General features: G+C 47.7%; 2 protein-coding genes across 5 annotated transcripts in view; one reads left to right on the forward strand and one right to left on the reverse strand.

Annotated features, from left to right (window-relative positions):
• Positions 1–26,169, forward strand: part of TRAPPC13 (trafficking protein particle complex subunit 13) — a 398,706-nt gene that overhangs the window by 29,660 nt on the left and 342,877 nt on the right. The gene's annotated exons all lie outside the window — the stretch shown is intronic.
• LOC146865399 (zinc finger MYM-type protein 1-like) lies at positions 18,606–22,966 on the reverse strand. The gene is made up of 2 exons (XM_085640873.1): positions 20,813–22,966; positions 18,606–18,684 (listed from the first exon to the last, which is right to left on the reverse strand). The coding sequence occupies exon 1, from the start codon at positions 22,964–22,966 to the stop codon at positions 20,852–20,854; it is 2,115 nt and encodes a 704-aa protein (XP_085496999.1). The 3' UTR covers positions 18,606–18,684; positions 20,813–20,851.

Below are 26,169 nucleotides of genomic sequence, written 5' to 3' on the forward strand. Positions count from 1 at the left end.
GTGTGCGGAGTGTGTTTTCCAATGTGCGTAACGTGTTGCGCAAAACCCGCAAGACGCCTGAGCCCTTAGATATGCAGCTGCCGCGGATCGTAACCTTCAACGCCTCCCACAGTGTGGCTACCCGTTCTACCGATCCCTTGTTATGGGATATAAACTCTTCGATATCCTGACGTAGTTCAAGGCGGAATAGCTCATCAAGTAGTATGTTGGGTGGAAGACGCCAGGATGGGGGCCCTCCCAGTATGTCCGGTAAGCGGAATCTGGTCAGCACCGGTGAATGGTCAGAAAACGTGCGGCTCACATGTTGTGCCGTAGCCATGGAAGGGGCCAACCCCCGAGACACCAATATGTAGTCTAGCCTAGCCCAAGTGGCATGAGCCATGTTCCAATGTGTACCCTCCTTGCTGATCGGGTGGAAGTGTCGCCAAGCATCTACCATCTCCTGATTGTCACAGATGTCTCGCAGGTATCTATGTGTGTTGGTGTAGTGGTGTATGGAAGGGTTAGACCTGTCCAGAGTGGGATCAAGGACCGCATTGAAGTCCCCTCCCCATATGAGATGTGTTGATCCCACCTCCCTGATCTTGTTCCAGAGGGCAATGAAGCTACTCGGTTCATCGCAGTTCGGGCCATAGGAGCATGCGAAGGCGATGGTGTCTGCACCCATCCTTCCCCAGGTGACACAGTACCGTCCCTCTCGGTCCGATGCGTCCCCCAGTGGAGCATAGGGAACATTCCTTTTTATCAATATAGCGGTACCTCGAGCATAAGACGAGTATGCTGCGAAGACCGAATGTGCCGCCCAACGGGCCGCAAAGCCGCCTCTGCGGAGTGGGTCCATATGGGTTTCCTGCAAGAGTGCTACATTAACGTTGAGTCTGTCCAGTGCACCTAATATCTGTCGCCTCTTTCTCGGGTCTCCTAGGCCTCTAACATTCCAGGTAATGACTGACAGCAGGCCCCCCTCCCTGCTATCCAGCTGCGCCCCCGGCTCATATTCACATGTAGGTAGTCGAGATTTACCGGTGTGGACAAGCTCCCACTCACTCCAGAACCCTGTCACCCCGGAGGATTCAAAAGGTGAGTACGACCTGTGCATTGTGACAGTATACATGCTGTGTTCAAACAAAATATCAACCATCCCGTAAACATCCCCTCCCCCACCCACAACGACATCCCAATCATGCCGAGCATCTACCCCCACCCACAACAATGCAACAACCCAACCCATAGTCTGTAGGGGAATACCCAAGTGGGAAACACCAGGGCTCCAGACCCGCCACCCCAACTCCCCCGATTTTTGCACCCGCCGTCCGCTGGGGTTAGCAGCGGCAAGCTATGCGGGAGGGGGAAGGGTGTGCCAGAGCAAGATCAAGTTGTACAGCAACAGTCGTATCCTGGAATCAATCGGGGTATTATTCTACTTATCATCAATCCGAAACCATAGTACCCAGCAAGGGTAACAACAAGTAGTGAGGTTCCCTGTGCGATAGAGGCTAAATATTCCTACGCAGTGCCAGTGTAATGGGAAATAAGCTTAACAATCATACCCCTCTAATCAGTCCAGCGGAGATGTGGGAGAGCGGGAGCCTTCTCTCCCAGGAGATGTTCGGGCAGGTTCGTGAGGACGCTTATGATCTTTTAGGAAGAGTTCCACCTGTGATGGGTTCTGAAATATGTGCGTCTTGCCATGGATGACCACTCGCAAGCGCGCCGGGTAGAGCATGGAGTAACGAATATCACTTTGAATTAGGCGTTTCTTAACTGCTCCAAATTTCCGGCGTGCCTCCTGTACAGCCTGCGTAAAGTCAGGGAAGAATGAAAGCGTAGTGTTTTCATACTGAACAGGTTGCTTCTCTCGTGCCAGGCGTAGTAACGTATCGCGGTCTCTGTAATTCAGGAAACGGATAAGGATTGGTCTCGGGGGTGCTCCAGGAATGGGACGAGGGCCCAGGGAACGATGGGCCCGCTCCACCACCAAACACGGGGAAAAGGCCTCCTTGCCAAAGAGTTCGGATAGCAATTTCTCTATGAATATTTCCATTTTCCCCACTGCGGTTGATTCTGCCAGACCAACAAGGCGCACGTTGTTTCGTCGCGATCGCGCTTCCAAGTCCTCATTCTTATCAGCTATCACTTTCAGTAACCGTTCCATCTGCGAGACAGTGTTGGCATTGGCCGCCGCCCCATCCTCAAGCCCCGAAATCCGCTGCTCCGTTCCTCTTGTTGGTCCAGTCGGTGTACCACAGAGTCCAATCGTCTGGACATATTATCGATCTTTGAATCAATGGAAGAGAGACTCATCTGCATGTTTAGAAGGAGCGCCCTCCAGTCCACTTCTTCCGCATCTGCCCCTTCCGAGTCCCCGTCTCCCGCCAGTGGGGTGCGAGTTTTCTTCTTTTGGGTCTCGAAAGGGAACTTAGATTGTTTATTATCCGTCTTCCCCATGATGCTGGCGGATCTTGCAACGTCGTCCCCCACTCCAGAGCACCAGAGCGGGCCCCTCTGAACAGCGCAGTCCTAGGCAGGTATAGGGTATGTTGTGCTGCAGTTTCGCCGGTCCGTTTCCCACCTCAGCAGCACTAATCCCCTTGCGACGTAGATCACTGGTGGTAGAGACGATCCCGGAGGTCAGGAGCGTAATCGCGGCGTCATTCCAGTCCATGTATATACCGCCCGGCCAGTGGTTGTTTTGCGATAGGTAGCTATCCCAGCCCCACGGGCAAATCCCTTTCCGTAAGTTTGGCGAGTGTCTGGTCTCCCAGTGTGGTGTGCGTGGGGCGATATGTCCAGGGGGAGCGCTCCCCCTCCCCCCGATGTACCCTCCGCAGCAGGGCAGCAGCGCTCCTCACCTCGGGCCTGTAGCGGAACTCGGCAGGTAAGTATACGTTCGCGAGGCGCTCCTGCAGTAGGTGCCCCTCTTCTGGACGATCCTCCTTGCGACGTTACCGGCACAGCATCGTCGTAGTGCGCCTCGCTCTTCCCGCAGGTAAGGTGCATGGGGTGCCGGCCCCTGGTTGTGCAAGGCTCGCCGGGGCTGCGCCATGTGTCAAGGCTCCCCTCCTTAGCCCCCGGATCGCAGAATAGCCGTGCAGCCGTCAGCCGAAACTTACTGCGCCTCCGTGATTCACCAACTCCTGTGCCTCGTCGTTATTTCAGGCTCCCCAGCACTACCGCCGGCAATCCGGAGACGATTGGCTCCCCTGTCAGACCCGGGCCCAGTGACCACGTGTGAGCATCGGAGTCGCGTTCATGCGCTCGCCGTCTCCCATACGCCTGCGGACTTCAGTGCCTCCCGCGGGACCTGTGAGGGCGGATTACGTCTCCGTCACCGCACCGATTCACGCCAAACTCGCCTCAACTGTGCAGCCACCTCTATGGATCCCTCGAGCTACGTTACTTCCAGCTTCCAGGGTACAGGATGGGTATGGCGGATGCTAGAATTGCCCGGCTGGCGAGAGCCTCACATAAGTGCGGCCATGTCGGTCTGGCGCCCTCTAGCGCCCCCTTGTGAGAGATTGTTTAATGTACCCGGAAGGCTTTGTGAGCCTCGTCAAGATAAAGGCTGGAACATGTGAGATTGGAGAAGGGTACGTGAGAACTCCTTCCTGCCAGGGAATGCTTGCTTGGAAGCTGGCCAGTTCTGGTAAGATTCCTCTGGCGCAGGGAGGTCTCTCTCGAACCTTGTAGTGTGTTTCGAGATGATAAAGCTGAGGGTTGTTGACTTAGAAACCAAGAGTTTGGAATCCGAACGGGGACGGACGCGTTTACTTCGGCAGGACCCTTGTTGCTGAGGCTCTTAACCATGGCTGTTTAATTCCCACAGTCAGGAGTGGGCTAAGATGCAGTGTTTGCACCAGGTGAAGTATTGAGTTTTGACTAGTGCCATTGTGATGCGTGGTTCCAGTGTCTGTGGTCATTTGAGGTGCTTGAGCTTGATTATTGCCATTGTGATGTTTGGCCAGTGGCTTCGATCATTTGAGGTGCTTTCTTTGTGATGTGTGAGTGAGTTGAGGTGCACATCCAAAGTAATCATTTGATGTGTGTGTGTGTGTGTATATATATCTTTCTGATCTCTTGCTAGATGTCCAACATATTCTATTTTCTTGAATGTTTCATATTATTTGCTGCTTGTTTATTCATGGTATTATTTATGCATTTAACTGCTGCATCTATCAAGTGTGTTATTATTGCATGCATATAAACATATATATCTCTATATATTTGAATTTTGTGCATTTGACATCTGGGAAAAAAGCCTTTCTGTTAGAGAGCATTGTGTAAAATAAAACCCCAAGCCTTATTCAAAGAGTCTTTGCATTTTGTAAAATAAAACCCTTTTCTGAAGGTGCTGTGTTATGTCTCCTGCTTTGCCCTGTGGGTTTGAGCTAACTTGTGGAAGATTCTGTATTATCTGAGGGGCTAAAGCAAGACCACTTTTTACTTGTGTGGTTACACAGTATGTTTATTTAGTCAGTGAGCACTATTTTCTTTAAATATTGGGTCCTAATGCAGACACACAACCTTCTGCAAGGCTATTAAGATGTGTGCGAGGCACCTTCAGGTTCGAGAACGGCAGCTGATTAATTCTTTTGTTATGCACGGCTGCTGTAATTTATACAAACTTACTAATGGCACCTGCGGCTCGTACCCCTCATCTCCGTCCTGCCCACGGGCACCATGCTTTAGGTTTCATCATGGCGCCCGCTTTAAGATTAACAACATGGGCGCCGATTTCTTTACCACCAATAGACATGAAAATGCAGAAATTTAGCACGCGCACGATCGCATTTCTACTGCCCATTGCTACAGCACAGTAGGGAGCAGAGTTAAATGCTTTGCAACACCCGGTTGTGCATTGCGAATGCTTTTTGTTATTGCAATTTAAAGACAAAGTTTTTCATTTTGAAAGTGCCCCATGCCGTGCTTTCACTTAAACAATGGCGGCCATGCCTTTGTTTATGCGCAGCTCTCCATATGAATACTGTAAAAGATATATGTCACTTCAAGGGCGCCATGCGCGCAACTTTTTTTAAGTGCACAGTGCCCGCTTTCATATTTCCAACACTGGTGCAGCGCTTTGTTTGAGTACCGTGCCTGCTTTTCTAGTTTAAAAAATATATATACTTTTAAGTTGTTCCAGTTTCTGCTGCTGCTCTTGTTTTTCTTGGGCAGGAGGTTTACCCTCCTCACGCTTTGCCTGCACCTACTACGTCAGTGCTGCCCTGTGTCCCTCCGTCCCCTGGGCTTTCACTTGTTTGGCAGAGTAGCCTGTCTCGGACATGATCAGAGGGGCGCTATTGGGTGAGGTAATGTAGATGGGCTATCCCAAGCCCTTTGGTGACGTTACTCGACCACATAAGGGATTGCGGAATCGATATCGATATGTCTGCACTCGTGACCGAAAGCAGGTTGTGTTACCCAGTCAAGGCTAGTTGCTGGCTCAATCCATTGTTATCGGTGCCTTTCGCTGGCAGCCAAGCTAGGATAACAAGCATTTGCAATGCAATAGGTCTCGTATTTGCAAGAGTTTGAGCTATTGGCATTGTAAATGACAATGCCTTTTATGTTTTAAAAACCAACACATTGCCAATAGCTTAAACTCTTGCAAATGCGAGACCTATTTCATTGCAAATGCTTGTTAAATAAGCACGTGGTCATATTTTCCTTTTAGAGTTAAGAGAAGGCTGTGTTTGTTTTACATTATTATCTTCAGGCTGCAGATAGCAGGGCCTGATAATGAGCAGTGCTGGAGTCCGATTTAAGAACCAGGGCACAGAGGTGAAGAACTGCAGCACTGAGGAATTTAAATCTTAAATAAAAGTTCTTGTCAACTCCATATTGGAGCATGAGAACAAAATGATGCCTCTGAATGCTTTTAAATTTGACATAATTAAAATGAAGAGTTAACTTAATGATTACGTTAACTCTTCATATACATTTGATTCCAATTCAAGGTGCTGCATTTACAAACTGTTAGCCTCTTGCTCCCAGTGGCCAGTAGACACAGTCCTATTTAAAACTGAAAGGTACTGTCATTTTTTTCAAATGGGAGAAATTTAAAGAGGATAAAAATAGTTCTATCAAACATTGAGTCAATGTTTTTCTCCGCTTTTAATTAAGCCAATTACGTCTTAATGTTTTATGAAGTATATTTCTTCACTTTAAATGACTCCTATTTAAACAAATGGCTGTATTTTTCTGTTATATAACCATCTCTACAGGGCACCCGGTGCAAAATGCCTGCTGTTTGTAAAAGCAACTCTTTGAAATGGGAGAAAATGTAATTAATGAGTTTTATGGAGTCCATATAAACATAAAATGAACTCTTCAGTTTTATTTTCCCATTTTTAAGTGTTGCATTTACACACACAAGGCATTTTGCTCCCAGTGGCTGATAGACAAAGTGTCGTCTTTATCACTGAAAATGAATGCATTCTTTTAAGTGGGAGAAATTTAAGGTGCAGTAAAATGTTGCATGTTATGAACATTTTTTCACAGAACATTTTTCTGCACTTTAAATTTCTCCCATTAAAGAAAAAATGGTCATATGTTTGTTATACATTAATCAGTGCCACATAAGGTAAAATGTATGCCCTGTGCCACCAGTACACACCACACAGACTCTCGTTCACCCATACACATCTCATTCATATGCATACAAGTTCAAACATCCCCAAAGACCACGCTCTAGCAGACACACATGGTAGCCCTGTCATAATGTCCCCAGTCAAAGTATTTTGTTCAAACCAAAGTCTTTGGCTCTGTGGACATCCAACTTAAATTCAGTAAAACTAGACGTACGGGTGTCTGGTGACATTGCACGATTGACTTAGCCTTCAATAGCTCTCAATGATTTTCACTGATGAGTAAAAGCTCTCACTATAGAAAAGGTTGGAGACACCTTGGGGGGGCGCTAGGTGGCGCACGAACGGAATGGCCGCGCTGTAGCGAGGCTCCCGTTTCCCGGAGCCATTATCCTACATATATCCTGCCCAATGCCGCGGCCGACGTCTGCCCCAGCGCCTATGGACTTGTGGGGTGTGGGACACACTCGGTGCAAGTTTGGTGAAGATCGGGCCGAGAGAGCCGGAGTTATCTGGCGGAGCAGTTTGACCAGGAGGAGGCGGTGGACCTTGGTGACTGTCGGAGACGGCTGAGTGAAGTACGCGAGCTCGCGGCTCGCCATGAGGCGGCAGGCCGCACGCTGCGGCGGAGTGTAACAGAGGAGGCGGCCCTAGCGGACACTACAGGGCAGACTGCGGAGCCTGGCATACACCCCGGGATAACGGCGGCAGCGGCTGGCAAGGTGGGTGGTTCACCCATGCAGCAAAGGGACGGCCGTTGTGGATGACACCGGGGGAGCAGCCACGAGGGGAGGGCATCTACGTGCGACCAGAAGAGAGTACTGCGGTCTGAGGGCAGTAAAGTGGAGCGGCGCTGGCATTCAGCGACACCCCCCCCCCCCCCCCCCGTGAAGCCTGGGGCTGGGGAGCTCGTGAACTGAATCGGGCCCGCAATATCTATTGGCGAATCGTCTAAAGGGAAGCCGGTAAGAGAGAACGTCTAGCGCTTGGAGCGCACCTCCCCCCCGGGACTGAGAGCAGGCGACCACTAGTACAGGAAGTAGCCCCTGGTTCATCAAACGGGACGACAGCGCAGACGGCACGGGGGTGATCGATGTGCTGGCTCTCCCCCCCCCCCCCTCCCCCCCCCCCCCGGGGGCACACTTGCCAATGATTTAGAGAGCTGGGACATATACTGTATGCCACGCAAAGGAGGGCTGACTGACTCGGGGGAGGGGATCGTCGTGGCCTCCAGGTGGATGAGTGAAAGTGACTCCCGCACAGAGGAGCAGGGCGACAACACGCACAGTACAAAGAGGTGATCGCAACAGGCTGCTGGCGCGGTGGTAGAGGCGGGAGAGCAGACGAGGCTCGCGGGCTGGCAGTAAGGAGAACGAGGAGATATTCCCCACCCACGGGACCTCAACAGCACCGACATGGGCAAAACAGAGGCTAAGCAGTCGAAATTAAGTTTCGAAGCGTCGAAACGCGGAGGCCCGCCAAGTCAGACCAGTCGGCCACCGGGGGGTCAGATGGAGGGTCAGGAGAGTGGCACATTGCCGGCGGCGGACACTCAGAGCATCCTGCAGGAGATCAGGCAAGGGTTTGCCACGGTGGTGGAGAAGGTGGAGCACATGTCGTCCAGAATAGACAATATAGTCCACAAACTGGAGGGGCATGAGAGCAGGATTCAGGAAGCCGAGAAACGCATCTCCACGACGGAAGATACTGCCGCAAAGCACGACACACAGCTTGCTCGCATGGACAACCTCTTGCGAATTATTGCGGCAAAAAATGAAGATTTAGAAGCGCGTAGTCGGCGCAATAATATCCGCATTTTAGGTATTCCGGAGTCCACCAACATCAGGAAGATGGAGGTATATGTAGAGAAGATGTTGCTGGCCACTGTGGGAGAGGAAGTTCTGTCAAGTCAATTCATAGTTGAGAGGGCCCATCGATCGCTGGGGCCCAGGCCGAAACCGGGAGCGAGCCCACGCCCCATCATAGCAAGACTGCTAAATTACAGGGACAGAGACACGGCCCTAAGAGCTGCCAGGGGGAAGCAATCCATGTCGTATGAAGGCAACTCCTTTACGATATACCCCGACTTCACACCTATGGTGCAGGAGGAAAGACGCAAGTTTATGGATGTTAAGGCCAAACTACGAAAAGTGCAAATGGACTATGCACTGCTGTATCCAGCGAGGCTCAGAGTGACTCAACAAGGCAAACAACATTCCTTCACCTCGCCAGCCCAGGTGGAAGACTTCCTCAAGAGGGCTAAAAACTCAGGACGCGGCGGAGAGGGGCGCCCGCTCGCGCAGCGCGGAGAGTCTGACCGACACAGTGACGAAGCACCATGAACTGCAGCCGTTAGACCCGGTCAAACGGGGTGGACTGGACACGGCGCCACTGCTGCACAGATAAGGTTCCGGGGCTGGGGTGGATTGGTAACAGGGGTGGCAATCAGAGGGTTGGGTATATTATTTGACCCCTCCGGGAACCTCTGGCTCCTCTAGATCCAGGCCGGTTGGCGGGGGGCCTGGAGGGGTGAGAGGAGACTGTGTGGCCACCTATGGAGGCCCCCAGCGGGAATTACCCCAGATCAAGCATCCACGTGCAGAGTAGGGGTGCTGTAGTAGTACTACTGGTTCAGTTGTGGAGGAAGGGCGGGATGGGGAGGCAAAACTTCGCTGGCAATTTGGGGATGCTTCAGTGGGAGGGGGGGGGCAGTTAAAAGAGTTGGGGTGTTATATAGGATTTACTCCCTTCTAGGCAAGGAGGGGCAAGACAAGGTTACGCATGAGAAGCATTCCGGTATGAATAATAATGAGTTATGCATGGTACGTAGATGTAAGAGAGAACTCAGATCAGCTCGCAGGGGAGGGCAGGCAGAACTAGGAACAGGTGCCACAGGGGAGTATGGCTGAGGGCGGCACTAACAAGTTGAATATACTTACATGGAATGTTAGAGGCCTGGGAGATGCGCGAAAGCGGAGACCAGTGTTAGCTTATTTAGACAGGCATCACACACACATTGCTATGCTGCAGGAGACACACTTCTCCCCCCTGGGACAGGGCTGATTCGCGAACGCATGGGCAGCCCACAGGGCCTTCTCCTCATATTCCACATATGTGCGAGGCAGAGCCATATTGATAAAAAAACAAGTGCCTTTTCACTTTGGGGGGCAGATGGTGGACCCACAGGGCCGTTTTTGTCTCATGTGGGGGCGATTGGGCTCCATGTCGGTGACTCTGGTGTGCTGCTATGGGCCTAATGTGGATGACTCAGTCTTCTTTTCATCCTTATGGGCCAAGATTTTAGAAGTGGGCTCCCAGCAAATTATATGGGGGGGAGACTTTAACGTTACATATCGTCCGAGTGCAGACAGATCTCACCCTGCCCCGCACCACTACACCAAGGCGGTGGGAATAATTGGGGACACCATAGAGACATACCAACTCTTGGACGCCTGGAGACACGTGCACCCTACATCGCGGGAGGGTACACATTTCACTGCACGCACAAATTCCTGGTCTCGTATAGATTACTGGTTGGTGTCCAGGGGTTTAGGGCCAGCGATTACCCAAGTACAACACCTAGCGAGGACATATTCGGATCATGCTCCAGTGAAGCTCACGCTCTCGTCGCGGGACCTACAGGTACCGCGCAGAGGCTGGCGTATGCAGGCCACTATGCTGCTCGATGCGGTGTTCTAGGAAGAGTTGGGGGAGGAGGTGCAGGACTTCTTTCGGCGTAATAAAGGATCGGTGTAGTGTGGAAATTATATGGGAGGCCTTTAAAGTAACAATCCGTGGTTTCTGCATATCCAAGGGGTTTGGGGTGCTTAGGGACATTCTTCGGACGCTAGAAAAACTGGAAGGGAAGTTAAAAGGATTGGAAGCTGAGATGGCTGTGGCCGAGTCTAGTGAGGCGCAGGTGAGATTCCGGGAAAAGCTTACGGAGTATATATCCACAGCGGAGCGGGAAGCCCACTTTCGAGGGAAATATTGGAAGGCCCGTAGCTATGGGGAGAGGGAGAGACCTAGGAAGGTGCTGGCAAGCCTGATTCGAACACCCAGAGACTCCAATTACATCTTGGAAGTGGAAGACTATGAGGGAGAAACCTCCTGAGACACGGCTTCTATACTCAAAGTATTTACAAAGCACTACAAACAGTTATACTCCTCCCAAAGACGCGACGAGTTAGATTTGGAGGGATTCCTGGGGGAAGTCACGTTGGGCTGGCTCAGCGATAGACAGCGGGAATTCTTGTGCGCCCCCTTTGAACTAGACTAAGTGCGCAAAGCAATTATGGGCATGCAGTCTGGTAAAGCCGCAGGTACGGACGGCATCCCCATAGAGTTCTATAAAACATATATCGACATAATGGCCCCGGTATTGCGAGAAGTGTACGAAGAGTCACTGGAAGTTGGCTCTCTCCCTGCGTCCATGAGAGAGGCGCTTATGATCTCACTGTTGAAACCGGGAAAGCCGCCGCGCTCGTGCGATTCCTACAGGCCGCTCTCCCATCTGAATTGTGATGCCAAAATACTGGCTAAGCTGCTCGCCAATCGATTAAGTCTTGCTGCTCGATAAATTGATACTTCCGGACCAGTCGGGCTTTGTGCCTGGTAGGGCGACATCCCATAACCTACGAACGTTATTCGCTCTCCTTAACAATGTCTCGCCTGATTTACCGCTTGCGGCGGTCTTCCTTGACGCCACTAAGGCGTTCGACTCGGTGGAATGGGAGTACGTCTTTGGAGTGATGGGGCGTATGGGATTCCCACCCATGTTCCTCTCATGGATCCGGTTATTGTATACTCTGCCGGTAGCCAAAAAAGTGATCAACGGACATACCTCGCCTCCCATATCGATCACAAGGGGAACTAGGCAGGGGTGCCCGCTTTCTCCGCTGCTCTTTGAATCGTTACGGAGCCGCTGGCGGAAAGGTTGCGGCAACACCACCGAGAACGAGCGTTGAGATGCAACCTACGGCAGATCCTGATCTCGCTGTATGCTGATGATATTACGTTGTATATTCAGAACCCACAAGAAAACCTGAATCCAGTTTTTTGAGAATTTGTTGTATTCGGGAAGATATCTGGCATCGGCATCAATTGGGGCAAATCGTGCTTGTTCCCGCTGACGTCGGCGACTCATAGATTTGAGCTCGACTACCCCCTGGAGTGGTGCGAAGAGGAACTGCGCTATCTCGGGGTGCGGGTGACTAGAGACAGGGACGAACTAATGAGGCTGAATTATGGCACTGCGATGGTGCGGATAGCGGACTGTGTAACACGATGGATCACCCTGCCGCTGTCAATGGCGGGGAGGGTGTCATTGATTAAAATGGTGATTCTGCCCCAGTTACTATATACTTTTTCACAACATCCCCTTCTACCTGGGGAAACACTTTTTTGAGACACTCAGGTCAGAGCTGACGCGGTTGGTGTGGGGCGGCCGGCAGCCGCGATTGCACTGGCATATCCTGACTTGTCCGTACTCTCGGGGAGGGTTTGGGGATACCAGATTTTGAGCTGTATTATATTAGTGCGCAGGCTCATTATGCTTGGTGCTGGGTGAAGCAGCCCAGGTACATGCCGCACGTAGCGGCGGAGCACTGGTTGGCTCACCCGATACCTTTGGATGGTGCGATCTTTACACCTGTGACACCCAGAGATGAGAGCCCCACAACAGTCACCTGTACGATTAAGGCCTGGCGCAAGATTGGGCTCATTATGGGCGCCCCCATGCTGTATGCGCCTACTTTACCACTTGCGTATCATCCGAATATGCCTCTGTTACAGGAGACGCTGTTTCATCGGTTCAGAGACCGAGTGCATATAGTGATGTGGGGGGATCTATATACCGGGGGGAAGTTCCGATCAGCTGAGCAGATGCTACAGGGTATACAGCCAATCCCAATGGATAGATTTCTTTATGTCAGGCTGAGAGAGGGTATGTGTGCACTCACGCTGGATTTCCCTGAAGAACCACAGACGTTAGCCCTGCTGCAGGTAATGCTTAAATGCACTTCGTCCGCACGACTTGTCTCTCTAATCTATAGAGCGGTCCACACGCAAAGGGAGTATGGGGACCCAGGCTCTAGAGCGCGGTGGGAACAGGAGCTGGGGATGACAATCCCAGACGACTAATGGGAATTTTGCTGCCAGCAAACAGTCATAGCCAGCAGTAGACTCCGTATGATACACTATAAATACTTACACAGATTATACTACACACCGGCTAGGATGCACCGTTTCCGCTTGCGTGATACTGACTGCTGCGACAGGTGTAGGGCGCCTGCGGCGGACTTTATGCATCTGGCTTGGGAATGCCCAGAGGTACATAAATATTGGAAGCGGGTGTTTGAGGCAGTGTCCTATATGACGCATACGCCTGTGGAGCCCACGCCCCTGACGGCACTGCTAGGGTTTGTTAAACCGATTCCGACAACACACCGGAAATATGTCGCAGTTGCGCTCTTGATGGCAAAGAGAAGGGTGGCCTGCCGGTGGGGAAGGGGTCGGGCCCCTAAGTTTAAGGATTGGATTACTGACCTGGTGACTTGCCAGGAGCAAGCTATGCTGTATTCGGAGCTATTACCTCGAGCCTCTAGACCTCGAAATATATGGGCACCGCTAACTTGCTATTTACTCGAACACCCGCTAGAGGGCACGGCGCCGTAATGCGAGAGACATACACACTGAGGGGGAGGTGGGAGGGAGGGACAAGGGAATGGGCTGCACGGGCTATGCAATTTGTCAGCGACTGTGGGCTGAGCTGGAGGGAAGGTTCCGGGGGCTGACTATGGTAGAGGTTCCAGTACAGATCTACCGTCTGATGGAAGGTGAATATGCCAGTGGGAGGGGCTGTGGGAGGGGCGATCACATGCAATGGAGGACTCTCTGAATTGAACAACAGTTGCCTTTGTGGTATGACAGACGCCATGTACAATGTAATACGTTGCTGCATAACTGTAAGATTTGTAAACATATATATATTGGTGATGCTACCCGAAGAATATATGCCATGATTTTGGTTGATGTTATGGTTTGAAAACCTAATAAAAAGAAGTTAAAAAAAAAAAAAAAAAAAAAAAAAAGGTTGGAGACACCTTCCGTAGGTATTGAATGGCATAGGACGGTGGTGAGTTTTCAAACAATTTTAGTACCTTTTGGATATACTTTTTAAGATGCTCAGTCTTCTCCAGCAATGTTAGTCTGAAGGCTGTAGCGTGTGAGAACCTAATCAGGTGCGACTAATGCGGAATTCTTACCCTCAGCACTTGGATCCTATATGGCAGTTTCAGAGCCTGGACTAAAGTAATTAATTTATTACAGTCTCCTGACCATCTTTTTCACATGTTGAGTATGGTGCATAATGCTACTGTTTATCTGGCATGCAGACTGGAATAGTAAGACACCTATATTTCAACTGCTAGAAGATCACTGCACTTGCTTGTGATCAAGGTTTTTATTTTCAGGATCTGTCCAGCATGTAAATGCACACATAGTTGCATTCCTTCCTATCTGGAAAATGCTTTGCCCTGCTAGGTTCCTCCTACTGTCTTTAGGAGAAATAGTGAATTTTTCTGTCTCTGCTATCATTCAGACTGAGCTCTAAAGGCATATAACCAAATCTAAATAAACGTATGTAATAAAACCATACTACAATAAAATTCGTTATTTGACACAAGCAAAACAATAGAAATTACTTACCTCTTATTACTTTATCACATAGAACATTTTAGAGAATGACTTGCTGGAATGTGCTGAGGCAACTGTAGGACCCTAGCGCTATATATATATATATATATCACGCTCGGTGGGGTTTGTCCAACATTCAAGCCGCACTCGGAGACAGTTCTGCTTTCCCCAAAAAAGCTTTTATTTCAGGTCAGGCAGTACATTTCCCAGTAAATATAAAGCACTTCACCACCGCCCAACGCATTTCGAGTTGCTCTCTTCTTCCAGGGGTCATGCAGTGAAAAAGCGCAGAATCGGCTTCACCTGGCTATTAAGCGTTATGGTGCGCCATGATTGGCTGTCTCTGAATGAGCATTCACGTTGCTTACTGGGATGTGAAGTCCGGAATAAATCCTCAAATGGATGCGCTTTTTAAAATAACTGCTAATTCAAGCTGTCCATGAGCACCGGAAAATGAAATGCCATTAATCCTATGAACTGCATCCCACGTGTGGAGCTCCTCGTTCCAGGAACTCCGTGGCCCCCTTGATCTAGGGTGGTGCAGGCTCAGCGGCAGGACGGCCGCTAAATATCCCGCTCGGTGGGGTTTGTCCAACATTCAAGCCGCACTCTGAGACGTGATAGATATATATATATATATATATATATATATATATATCTATATATATATATCTATCTCAAATTGAGGTATAGTGTGTATAGAGTCCAGGTGACCCCAGAGGTTGAAGTTAGATAGAACCTTACTCTCTATTTGTGGTAGAGTGGTCGAGCAGTAAGGCAGTATCAGTGTTAAGCATTTGGTGTACACACTCAGCAAATTAATTCACACACTCAAGAACTGAACTCTAGGCCAATTGTTTTTGTATATAAAATATTTACTGTTTTATTTTTAGAACCAAGCACGCCTGGCACAGGTAAGCATTAAATACTTTACAGTAATAAGTTGCTGATTGTAGAACAGTTTGAAAATGCAATAGGAATTGTACTTTGTTTGATTTACAGGGGATGCAGTAGGTTGCAATACTTTGCAAATCCAGTACATTGAAATGAATAGGCTTTTTCAGTAAATTACAGGTAAGTTACTTTTTACGTTGCTTTTCTAACTCCGTGCTGGATACCTAGATTCAGCACTGGGACATTTCCTGCAAACAGGGACGTAATACGTTTTGGTTATTCGTGCGATTTTTATTTATTTTATTTTTTAAATTTTTTTTAAGAATATTTTTAGATTTCAAAACTCCACACTTGAAAACTTTTTGGAAGAAAATTGTCAATGTTAACCTGTTTTTTTCTCCATAGGATATCGGTTCACAGGCAAGTTATCGACTGTGGGAGTTAAGGTTCTCTAGGGTTAGACTCAGGGGTCCGCCAGGGTCAGTGATGCACCCTCAGCGGCACTAGGGCAGCCGGGTGCAGAGGGTTGAGGCCCAATGGTGGGTCGGGGGCCTCCAGTTGGTGGCTGCTGGCAAGCAGGCCACTGGGTTGTGGGAGCAAAGCTCCTAGGGTTTAGGTCAGGGCAAATGGGGAAACAAAGTAGCACAAAAGTTGCACCCTCAGCGGCACTGAGGCGGGCAGGTGCAGAGTGCTGTTTCGACGTTGGGCGCCCTGTTTTCAATGGAGAACCTCCTGTTTGCAAAGGCACTGCAGGCAGGGAGACGAAGGACTTCTGGGTACAACCACCACTTCGAGAGGTAAGTTGGGAAGTTAGGGGTTGGTTAGGCACCGTTGGTTTGGGCACACAAGGCCATGGGGTGTCGGGTGCAGGGGTGCCTTTTGGGGTCGGATCTTCTTACCAGCTCCTGGTCACGGTTAGGGGGGCCTTCTGGATTTAGACTGCAGGCGTTGTCTGGAGTCTTGAGGCAGGTCAGGGGTCGCCGGATCTCAGTTTAGGATCGCCGGGGTGACCTCCTTGTGGTGGGTTTCCACTGGAGCTCGGGCTGGGTTTGGCGAGTGCAGAGTGGGCTGGATTCGCGGCCTCCGGCTGCTGCCATAGGTTGTAGTTGAACAAATCCAGTGTTCACGGGAGAAGCAGTCTTTAGAAGTGAAGGCAGGCAGGTCCTCCGGGGTTTTTGAGGTTGCTGGCTGGATACCCTGGGATATCGCAGGAGCAGGTTCGAGAGGAAATAGGCCTGTAGGGCTGGGGCCAAGTCAGTAGGTGTCTTCCTCTTGTTAGCTGGCTGCATGGCTGTTCGGTCCTTCTTCTTTTTTAGGTCTCGCTGAGCCCCAGCGCTTGCGCTGGCTTGAAGAGACATTTTGTATGTGGGATTTTCAAAGTGCTGCTGGCTGGCCTAACGCTTGCATTCACGCGATCGTGCACACGCGCTACCGGCCGCCAGCAGCACTTTGAAAACTCGTGTGCGTCATCGCGATCACTTTCGCTTTCAGAGCGATCCCGATGACGCGCGCACACACAACTCCTCCCCCACCACATTTTGCGTCTCCGGCCGCGCGTGCGCGGCCAATGCTTGTTTACTATTTGGTTTGGCTTGGCTTCTTATGCCGATTTTACTTCATTACGCCAAACATCCCATTGGTGGCGATCTCTTAGATCTGATGCCGCTTTGCCTTTGAGGCAGTGCGGCGCTTTAGCCCTTACAATTTTCGCATCGAGCAAAACAGTTTTGTGGTAGCAGGCTCTATCGGGCTGTTAGATGACATGCCGCCGATACATAAACATTAAGAGGTCATTGAAGTCTTTACTCGTGTATTTTATTTCCCTGTCCTTTTTTCTCTGTAAGCGCACCGAGGCCGGAGGTTCTTTAGACGCCTGATACAAACCTCAAAATGAATTTGATTATTTTGCAGAAAGCAGCGCGGACAAGTTAGGTTCCGTGTCTGAAGTGCGAGGTTGCAATCTAGCGATACGGCTGGAATCCAGGCTTCCCCTTACTTCACACACTGTTTGATCCTCCACAGATCTCTCCTGTTTATCCTCTTCTCACCCTCCTTGAGCTCACATTATCAGCGCTTACAAACATGCCGAGTCCCAAGATTAAAGCACTATTTAGAACATCTGAAATTTGCAATATCGGAATCAAACTCGCTACTGCAGCACCGCGAGCCAAGGACAATACGTCAGCTTTTAATTAAACAAATGATAGGCGGGAACAGGACACAAGGTAAAACAGTCCATATTAAAACTGAATTGTTTACATTAAAAAAGGCGGCTACCTGGCTTCAAAGGTAAATTATTAGTGAAGATTGAATAGTAAGCAGTAAGATAACTGGACTAGCAGAAATGTACATGGCAGGCGCCCCCCTCCCCCAATACAATTTCCGAATCCGGCCGGGTGCATTTTAGGTGCAGTGTTTCTGCCTCAGTGGGCGCTCTTGAATGGGTGGGCACGTCTTGAATGTCTGAGCCACACACAGCTCATCTATGGGTTCTTGGTGGGGTACGTGCCCCACTGCCGCATCTGTGCGAGCGCCTCTGCAGTCACTGGCAGGTTAAAGGGCGAGCAGGGAGGGAAGTGTCCTAGCGTCACCGGGCTGACATAGCAGCAACCAGGGGCGGTGGGTGAGATTTTAAAGTGGTGGGGCGCAAACGAATTAGCATACAGCACCGTAGCGAGCGAGCGCAGCGAGCGTGCCCGAACCCCAAAAGGGGGGTTTGGGGGGATAACCCCCCCCAAGAAAATTTTGAAAAAAAAGAAGAAAAATCGTGCATTTTCAAGCAAATTTGAGAAAGCAGGAAGGTTAATAAAGCAATTGTGAAAGTGCAGTTATTACATTAATAGATGGCATAACATAGGTAGCTGCTTATTCAGTATTACCACAGAGCTTCATACATTCTGTCCTATTATGCTCAGGTGCTGAATTCAGACTATAAGACTCATGGAAATCTCAGCTCTAAGAGTAGAAGAAGTTGCACAGCAGTGTAATGGTTGCCAGGCTCGTTCCGCAGGAGCGTCAGGAACTTGAAGAAAAGTCCACAGTCTTCCCCTACGGCCTTCCGACTCTATTAGACTCTAGAGTAACGAATGGCACGCAAGGGGAAAACAGGGAAACAAAACAAGGAAAGGCGGGGGAAGAAAAACAGTCTTACAACATACTGAATAAGACTCTAGAGTAACGAATGGCAAGCAAGGGGAAAACAGGGAAACAAAACAAGGAAAGGCGGGGGAAGAAAAACAGTCTTACAATATACTGAATATAAAAGAGGCAGCGCAATGCGCTGTTACCGTGATTCTGGTTGAGCTGAACTTTGTACACACACTTCACATAGGTCCACGCAAGTACCCCAAATATAAATGGTATAAAGCAGTGTTTCCCAAACTGTGGTCACATTCCCAAGGGGGTCCTCAGGCAGTAATTTTAAAAGCACAAAAAAGTTCCTTGTAGAATCAGCAGTTTTCCAGCAACAATAAAAGTGTCAAGATTACGTCGGTGATTAATGTACCTGCTGGAGAGAGATGAGAGTTGTGTCAAGTGGCAGCTTTGACTTATCTAATGTAGCACAGAGGGTTAATATGCCTACTGCAAAGAACGTGTACCATGCATTTTGAAAAACATTTTTTATGTGCCTAGGTTAGTGGGTTACTGCTTTAGTCACAGATTCTTTTGTTACTGTGCAGTTCATAAGTGACAACCGTAATCTAGCACAGTGACCTATAAACTGTCATCAAAGAGCTGCTTGCAAGCTGCATGATACAAGTTAGAAACATATGTTTGTTTCAAGTCTTTCATTATCCTAATCCTGCTAAAAAGGTTTATTTGGGTGGAAATACATTTTTATTGTTAAAGTCAATGCTAACCACTGTTATGTTCTGAATCCTGAGTTTGTGCTTCTCCAGACCAAGCACTCTTTAAAAATGCCTACCAGTATGAATAACATGTGAATCCTACACCCTGTAGTCGCATTTGCCTTGTGTAACATTTTCTATACACTGATTTACACGTATGAATCATTGTCTCCATGGGGCAGATTTGCAAGAAAATTGACTGTGTGTCGCAAGCCATTTGGCTGCGCCGCACTGAGTCACTTTCGAAGCACAGGGATGCGACATATTTACAACAATATGTTGCATCTCTGTGCTTCCCCCTGTGCTGGCGCACAAACTGCTGCCATACGCCTGCACAGGCACATTTGCACCATGGTGCAAGGATGCCTGTGTCGTGGGGAGATTGTTTATGTGCAGGAAGTAACCCTTCCTGCATGTAAACAATCAGAAATGGTGTTTTTCAACTTCTAAGTGTGCTGCATTAGCACACATAGAACTTGCAAAACGTCATTGTTTTACTGATTGTTTATGTGCAGGAAGGGACACCTTCCTGTACATAAACAATCACCAGAGGTAATATCCTGTTTCTATGCGTGCTGCAGAATGCAACATGCATAGAAAGAGGAGAAATTAATAAATTTCTCCAAGTTGCCCCTCCCTACGCCTCCCCTGGGGTGGCGTAGCATTCAGACACATTTCCAGATTTACGATTCCTCGTAAATCTGGAAATGTGTCTGGTTCCATGGGTTATGCGTGGGAACACCCACAGCAACACTCATGGAACGTCCCTTTCACGTAAAGTGCTGTGTGCAATTGGGCCATATTTACAAGACCAGTAAAAGTCACGCAGGGTTGCTTTTCCTGCCTTGGAAATATGGGGCACTAAAAATAAATGCGTCACTGGTGCATCACTTTTTGTGACGCACCTGTGGCGCAAGGGGCTTGTAAATCAGCCCCTATATGTGTGTGATTTAAGGTGCTCTGACATCCTTCAATGGTATGAGAGATGTTATAAAACAAATTAAATACATGTGACAGAGGGGCTATGGAGAGATGAGAGGCACTGTTGGAGGAGGGGATAATATGGGAATCATTGAAGAACCCCAACAAAGATTGTCATATCCTGGTGCATAGTAAGGTCATCATTTACTACTCTTTAAAAGCTGATACAATTCAATATATAATGATACATTTGTTGTAGACTGCACCATTGTTTCCTAAATTGTCTTGGGGGGAGAGCCTCCCAAAGCCCCCTTTGTAGTGGTCAGGCGCACTCACTGCACTAGGTGTGCACTGTATGGGGACTGGTCTGAAAACATTTGCCTGGGCTGCTTTGGGTTTCCAGTCTGGCCCTGGCAGGAGTCTCATACTGCGAAATAAAACCAACCATTTAAAAGTTAGTCATGGAGATGCAGCGCTAACCCTCCTGTTTTTTGCTAATTCTTTCGATATAAAATACTAAAATCCTTAGTAATTCGAGTATCCGTTTTGTGTGCACACGTGTGTTTATTGTTTTCGAATTACTGTTTTAATGTTTGAAATTTAAGTCATACAAATTGCTTGGGGGTCCCCGGCTTCCAGTGGTGACTCAATTGGGGTCCTCAGGAGTAAACAGTTTGGGAACCACTGGTATAAAGGTTTTCGCAATTTGCCAAGGGGAAAGGTTTGATAGGCAACACAAGCAACGAATCGTTCACCCTGCGGGAGACAGGTCCGGCCAGTGAACAAAGGTGAGCAAATCTGTGTAGTCTCCAAATAGAACAAACACTACAAAACTTTTAAAAACAGAGATAACAATGCATTTCTTACCTCAATCAGAATTTTTTGTATTCAAACAAGTAGCAGCATTCACTTTTTGTAGATGAAATCCGCACGTCTCTCTTTCAGTGTAGCAAACTTGTCAATTACTTTCATGTTGAAGTCCGGTATCTTTTGGACTAGCTTGCTCTCTACAGATAGCATCGCCAAAGCATTTAGTCTTTCCTCTAGCATGGTGTTCCTGAGGAATGTCTTTATGCGCTTTAAGGCTGAAAAACATCGTTCAGCTTCTACTGTTGTCATTGGAGTCGTAATCACAATTTTTAGTAAAGTCACTGTCTCTGTAAGTGAGTTTTCCATATGCAGTTTATGAATTAAACTCAGCAAAGTCAAGGCGCTTGTGGCCTTCCGGTACACAGGCATTCCGTAGAGTACAGTTAACTCAGTTCTCAGCTGCTCTTTTTTGAGCATAGGATACGCTTCCACAGCCTGATTCAGAGCACGCTCAGGGAAGGATTCATCATATTGTGCAAACTCTTTACCTTGCAATAAAGTCGCACTCACCAAATGTTTTGTGAACGAAAAGCGTTCTTTCGCCTGCACAATTACAATGTCACATATCTCCTTTCCAATTCGAACCAGAGAGGTGATGTTTTGTCTGCGGTTTGCAAAAACAGAATGCTGCGGCAGTTTGCTCTCTAAATCTTCAACCCCATCTCTCACTTTCATAATCTGTTGTACAAATGCAGATGTATTGGCTTTCACAGAGACAGTATCTAGGTCTTTTCTTTGCAACTGATCGTATAACACATCAACAGGAATCATTATGTCATGAAATAAAAACAGTAAGAACTGAAACTCTTTGTCTTGTAGTGTTCTAATAAAGCCATGGGCTTCATTCTGACTTGTGTGATCAAAGTCTGCTCTGGATGCTATGGCGACAAAACATTTCTCAAGGCCCTCCCTCTGTTCAAAGATTAAGTTGACTGTACGAATGTGAAAGTTCCAACGAGTTGAGGATCCCCTTGGTACGCTTTTGTCCACAATCTCATGAAGGGCTTCTGTTCTTTTGGGGGAACGTGTGAAGAATGCTGCTATGCCTCCGATATCCTGAAAGAAGACTCGTGTCTCTCTGATCTTTGATACCGCCTGTTGCATAATAAGATTGAGTTGGTGGGCGTAACAGTGCACAAAATGAGCATTAGGGTACACATCTCGAATTCTCTTCTGAACTCCACTAAGGCTCCCACTCATTACGGATGCACCGTCATAGCTTTGTGCGATAAGCTTTTGTTTTTGAGGCAGGTCCGGGAAAATTAAGTCCAGTTGACACAGTATTGCTTCAGTGATGGTTGCTGCACTAGAGTCACTTAAATGCGTGAAGCCATAAAATCTTTCCACAATGTTTCTGTCACTGTCAAGGTACCGAAACACTAACACGGACTGTGTTTGAGTGGACACATCAGTGGTGTCATCAGCCTGAATAGCCACAAAGTCTGTGTTTCGCAACTCTTGCACAATATGGCTTCTTATAATTTCGAGCATACAGTCAAGGAGTTCATTTTGTATTGTATTAGAGGTGCCCTTAAAGACTGTAGCATGTGCTAAATGTCTTTCCAAATCCTGGTCTATGGTTGACATTAAATCCACTAGGCCTCGGAAGATCCCAGGTTTTGAGGAAGTTTCCGATTCATCATGGCCTCGCAATGCCAGTTCGAAAGCACCACAGAAACGAATGCAATCAATGATCTTGGATAGATTTTGTCTGTTCTTATCCACAGCTTCATTGTGTTTTTGAATGGATTTGCGATACGCATCATTTATCTGCTGCTCAATTGGTGCGTCTTCCCCCAACATTCCCAGTCTTGTCAGGTTTTCCAGATGATTTCTTGTGAGCGCATGCTTCTTTATTTTTTCAGCGATGTGCTTCAGGTCGACCATTCCTTGCCGTGTCCAAGAAAAGTCACCGCCAAACAGCAAGCAGGGGAAGCAGAACAGAGAATTGCGTATAGGGCAGCCTGTAAGCCAATCAGCTTTTGTGTACCAGGCATTTGAGAATGTACGTTTTGACATTTTTCCTCTGTCCTGGGTAGTTTGCTGTAGGTTTATTTCAGGCTGATGAGGTCCCAATTCTTTTAACTTCAGTTTTTGTTCAAGTGGCCGTGACTGGAATGACTTTGTAATCAGCTCTTGTACTGTATTCATGATGGGGTGTCGGGTGTTGCTGGCCTTACCAATATATATATATATATATATATATATATATATATATATATATATTAAAGAAACCTGTCAATAATCAAAGTACAACGTATAAGGTGCAGTGCAATAATATCAAATTTCAGTATAAATACATTATACATATATATTGTGTGCATTATCCTAATACATCTCAAATGACTGCTAAAAATAGAGCCGTACTGCCTCCTGCCTCTCTGTGCCATAGTGTTGCTGGAGGCACTGAAAGACACTGCTTGAGGGCCTTGAGAGTGACCACATGACATACATGCTCTAACTACGATGTAAAAAAATATATAGCATCAGTTGCCTTACCTTTAACACTGGTGTTTGCTGGGTTGTAGCCGGGGTCGGGTGAGAGAGCAGCAAAGGAGGTTGGGGTCCTCTTGTTGTTTGCTGGAAAATTGCCCCAAAATGCGGTAATGTTTCAGGTTGTCAGGTGCTGAAAATGAAAAGATAACAATTTATTTTTGAAACAGTAGGGTAATGAAACAAAGACTGTGGGGAAAAAACATAACGCTCCAATAAGCATTAATATTAACAATACCCATTACAATTCACAAAACAATAAAGGCAGGCTCGCAACGCACTGGGAAATTCACAGATTTCATTTGAATCAGATTAAATATTCACCAGTGTACATTCAAAAGTTAAAACTTTTATTTAGCTATCCGCATGTTTTTGGATGTCAGCACACGGGGAGGCCGGTTTTGTTACAGTAGCGTAGCTGCAATATCGGCCCCCAGCAACAAAAGAGGCACAAAGCCTTCTGCTAGCACCCCTACCACCCTCATACCCGCCACGCGGCCGGCTGAGCTCTTGACCAGTTTTGGTTCCCAGTCCAGCCCTGGTCCCTGACCATCCCTTTGACACTTATAACATGGGACTCTGCTTTTAAAGGAATTTTCAGACTGGTGGTTGTGCTCCACGAATAAAATGTTAATGACGACTTGAAGATAATTAATATCCAGTATGGGAGGCGGGGCTTTCTTAGTTCAGGCCCCTAACCCAGAAACTTTCACCCGGAGAACCTCCGAATTATTTTCGTCACTTATTCTATTATAAAGATCGACGATGCTGCCCTCGGAGCCTTCCGTACAGGTTCACTCACTTCAGTCGGCTAAATTAAACAAATGGGTTCTGCTTCAGACTGCGCGCGCTGCTGTTCCTGTCCGCAGGGAGTCGGCGCTGCTGTAATTCGTGCACTTTTGAATCCATAATCATATGGAAAATAGGAGCTCTTCTAATTTATGCGCGTGCTTGACAGGACGCTTGTTCGCAGTTCTTCTGGGAGATAACACATTTCCATACCTCGAGTTCTGATCCGGGATGATAATACAAACGAGAGAGACGGTGCGAAGTTTTGAGGCAACTTTTTTTTAAACCAGCTACTCTTCTTCTAAGATGTAGAAATGACGCATTTTAAAGAAACGAGCACGCGATGGTGAAGTGCCTTTTTCAGCAACAAACATAAATAAAGCTGGCTGATTCAGTTCTGATCAAATATGTTTGTACATTTACTGTTAATATGTCATCATGCCCCGAGGTCAATTCCGTTTTATCATTTGATTTTCAAGCGAGGGAGTATATCTGATTACCTGTTACAGATGGCCCCCGCACAGGAGGTGTTTCAGACCTGCTTATATGATTTGCCCTGAATACATACACATACGGATCGGGGCTACTCACAAATAGAGCAGCCCAAGGGGCCATCAACTTACTTCAGTTCACTGAGTTCAGTTATTCATCTGGTCAGTCCGCCCCCCGCCATAAATACTTGTATCTGTAGAAGTGTGCGTTGGGTTTACGATAACTTAATCCCCAAGTCAATAATAACCTATTTAAGGCGTGTCCATGACTTTGGTGGTTGAAATGGCAGATTCCCAGTGAGGTCAATGACCCCACATATACGCGGATCAGTCCTGCTTCAAAGGTGTGTATTGAAATCTCCCGCCCAGACAATAAATATAGGTCTGGGGTAGAGAGAGAGCAAATCCTCACCAATTCTCCCAAACTCATCAACCACTGCTGTAGGTTTAGCAAAGTATTTATTATAGAAGTTTATCAACATTAAATCGGCCTCTTCCGCCCATTGGCCACTAAAATATGAGAATGTGGCGAAGTGTTCAGGAAAGTGTCCTTCTCAAGTGTGAGCTATAAGTGTCAGTAAAGCACCTTTGGATCTACCCGAGCTCGAGGGAGGTGCTGGAGGCAAATACATTCGGAATTCCGCAACTCCCTGTGCCATTCCGAGCTGCCTTTTTTTATTATTATGGCCTCCTATATTCCATGAGAGAAGTGAGGTGTCAATTTGAGCCCCCGGGGGCAAATACACCCCTTGATGGTAGCATATATGACGCGGTGCGGGTTATGGATGCCTTGCAGGTAAAAATCTGATCCATGCAGCCCACCCAAATTATTTACATCAATTGGTGCGTTTAAACCTTTGCTCATCAAATTATTGGGTGGATGGACTTGGATAAGTGAAGTAGAAAGTCAGTCACAAGTATCCATGTTCTACAGAGGGGCCAACCTGTAGGTAGAATACTATTGGCTGGCCTAGAAGTAGAAACCAAATGTCTATTTGCAAAATGGCTCAGACTCTGTGTATTCGATCTATACATAGCTGGTGGCTTATAAAACAAGCATTGGCATAGCTAATAGGTCTCGCCTTTGGGACCTTTTAAGTATTTAGCCATGCAACACTTGATGTTGTTGCACCAAGGATATTGTGCTGGATAACTAAACACTTATAAGGTCCCAAAGGCAAAACCTATTGGCTATCCCAATGCTTGTTTTCTTTACTTTTAATTTACTGTATATTTTAAAGTGTGTGCAAATGCATTACAGAGAAAGGAGCAGCTCAGTAGCAAATTAAAGCTCCGGGGCCCTTCGAAAACAAATTATTATATTTTTTTTAAATGGTGAGGGAGACAAACAACGTCGGAGCTAGGGAGAGGTGGGAAGAACATTTAAAAGTCTGTGGAGGACAGAGTGGGGTAGAGCAAAAAATGGACATGCTTGGGGCAACAACACAGAGAGTGCAGGGTGGGGATGTGAGGGGAAAGCAGCACACGGAAAAGGCAACAAGAAAACACATGCACTTCCATGGGGTGATTTAAAAAAACATTTTTTTAAGTTGTTCCCTGAATAGAAACAGTGGAAGGATG

The sequence above is a fragment of the Triturus cristatus genome, chromosome 2_1 (assembly GCF_964204655.1).
Source record: "Triturus cristatus chromosome 2_1, aTriCri1.1, whole genome shotgun sequence".
NCBI lineage: Eukaryota > Metazoa > Chordata > Amphibia > Caudata > Salamandridae > Triturus > Triturus cristatus.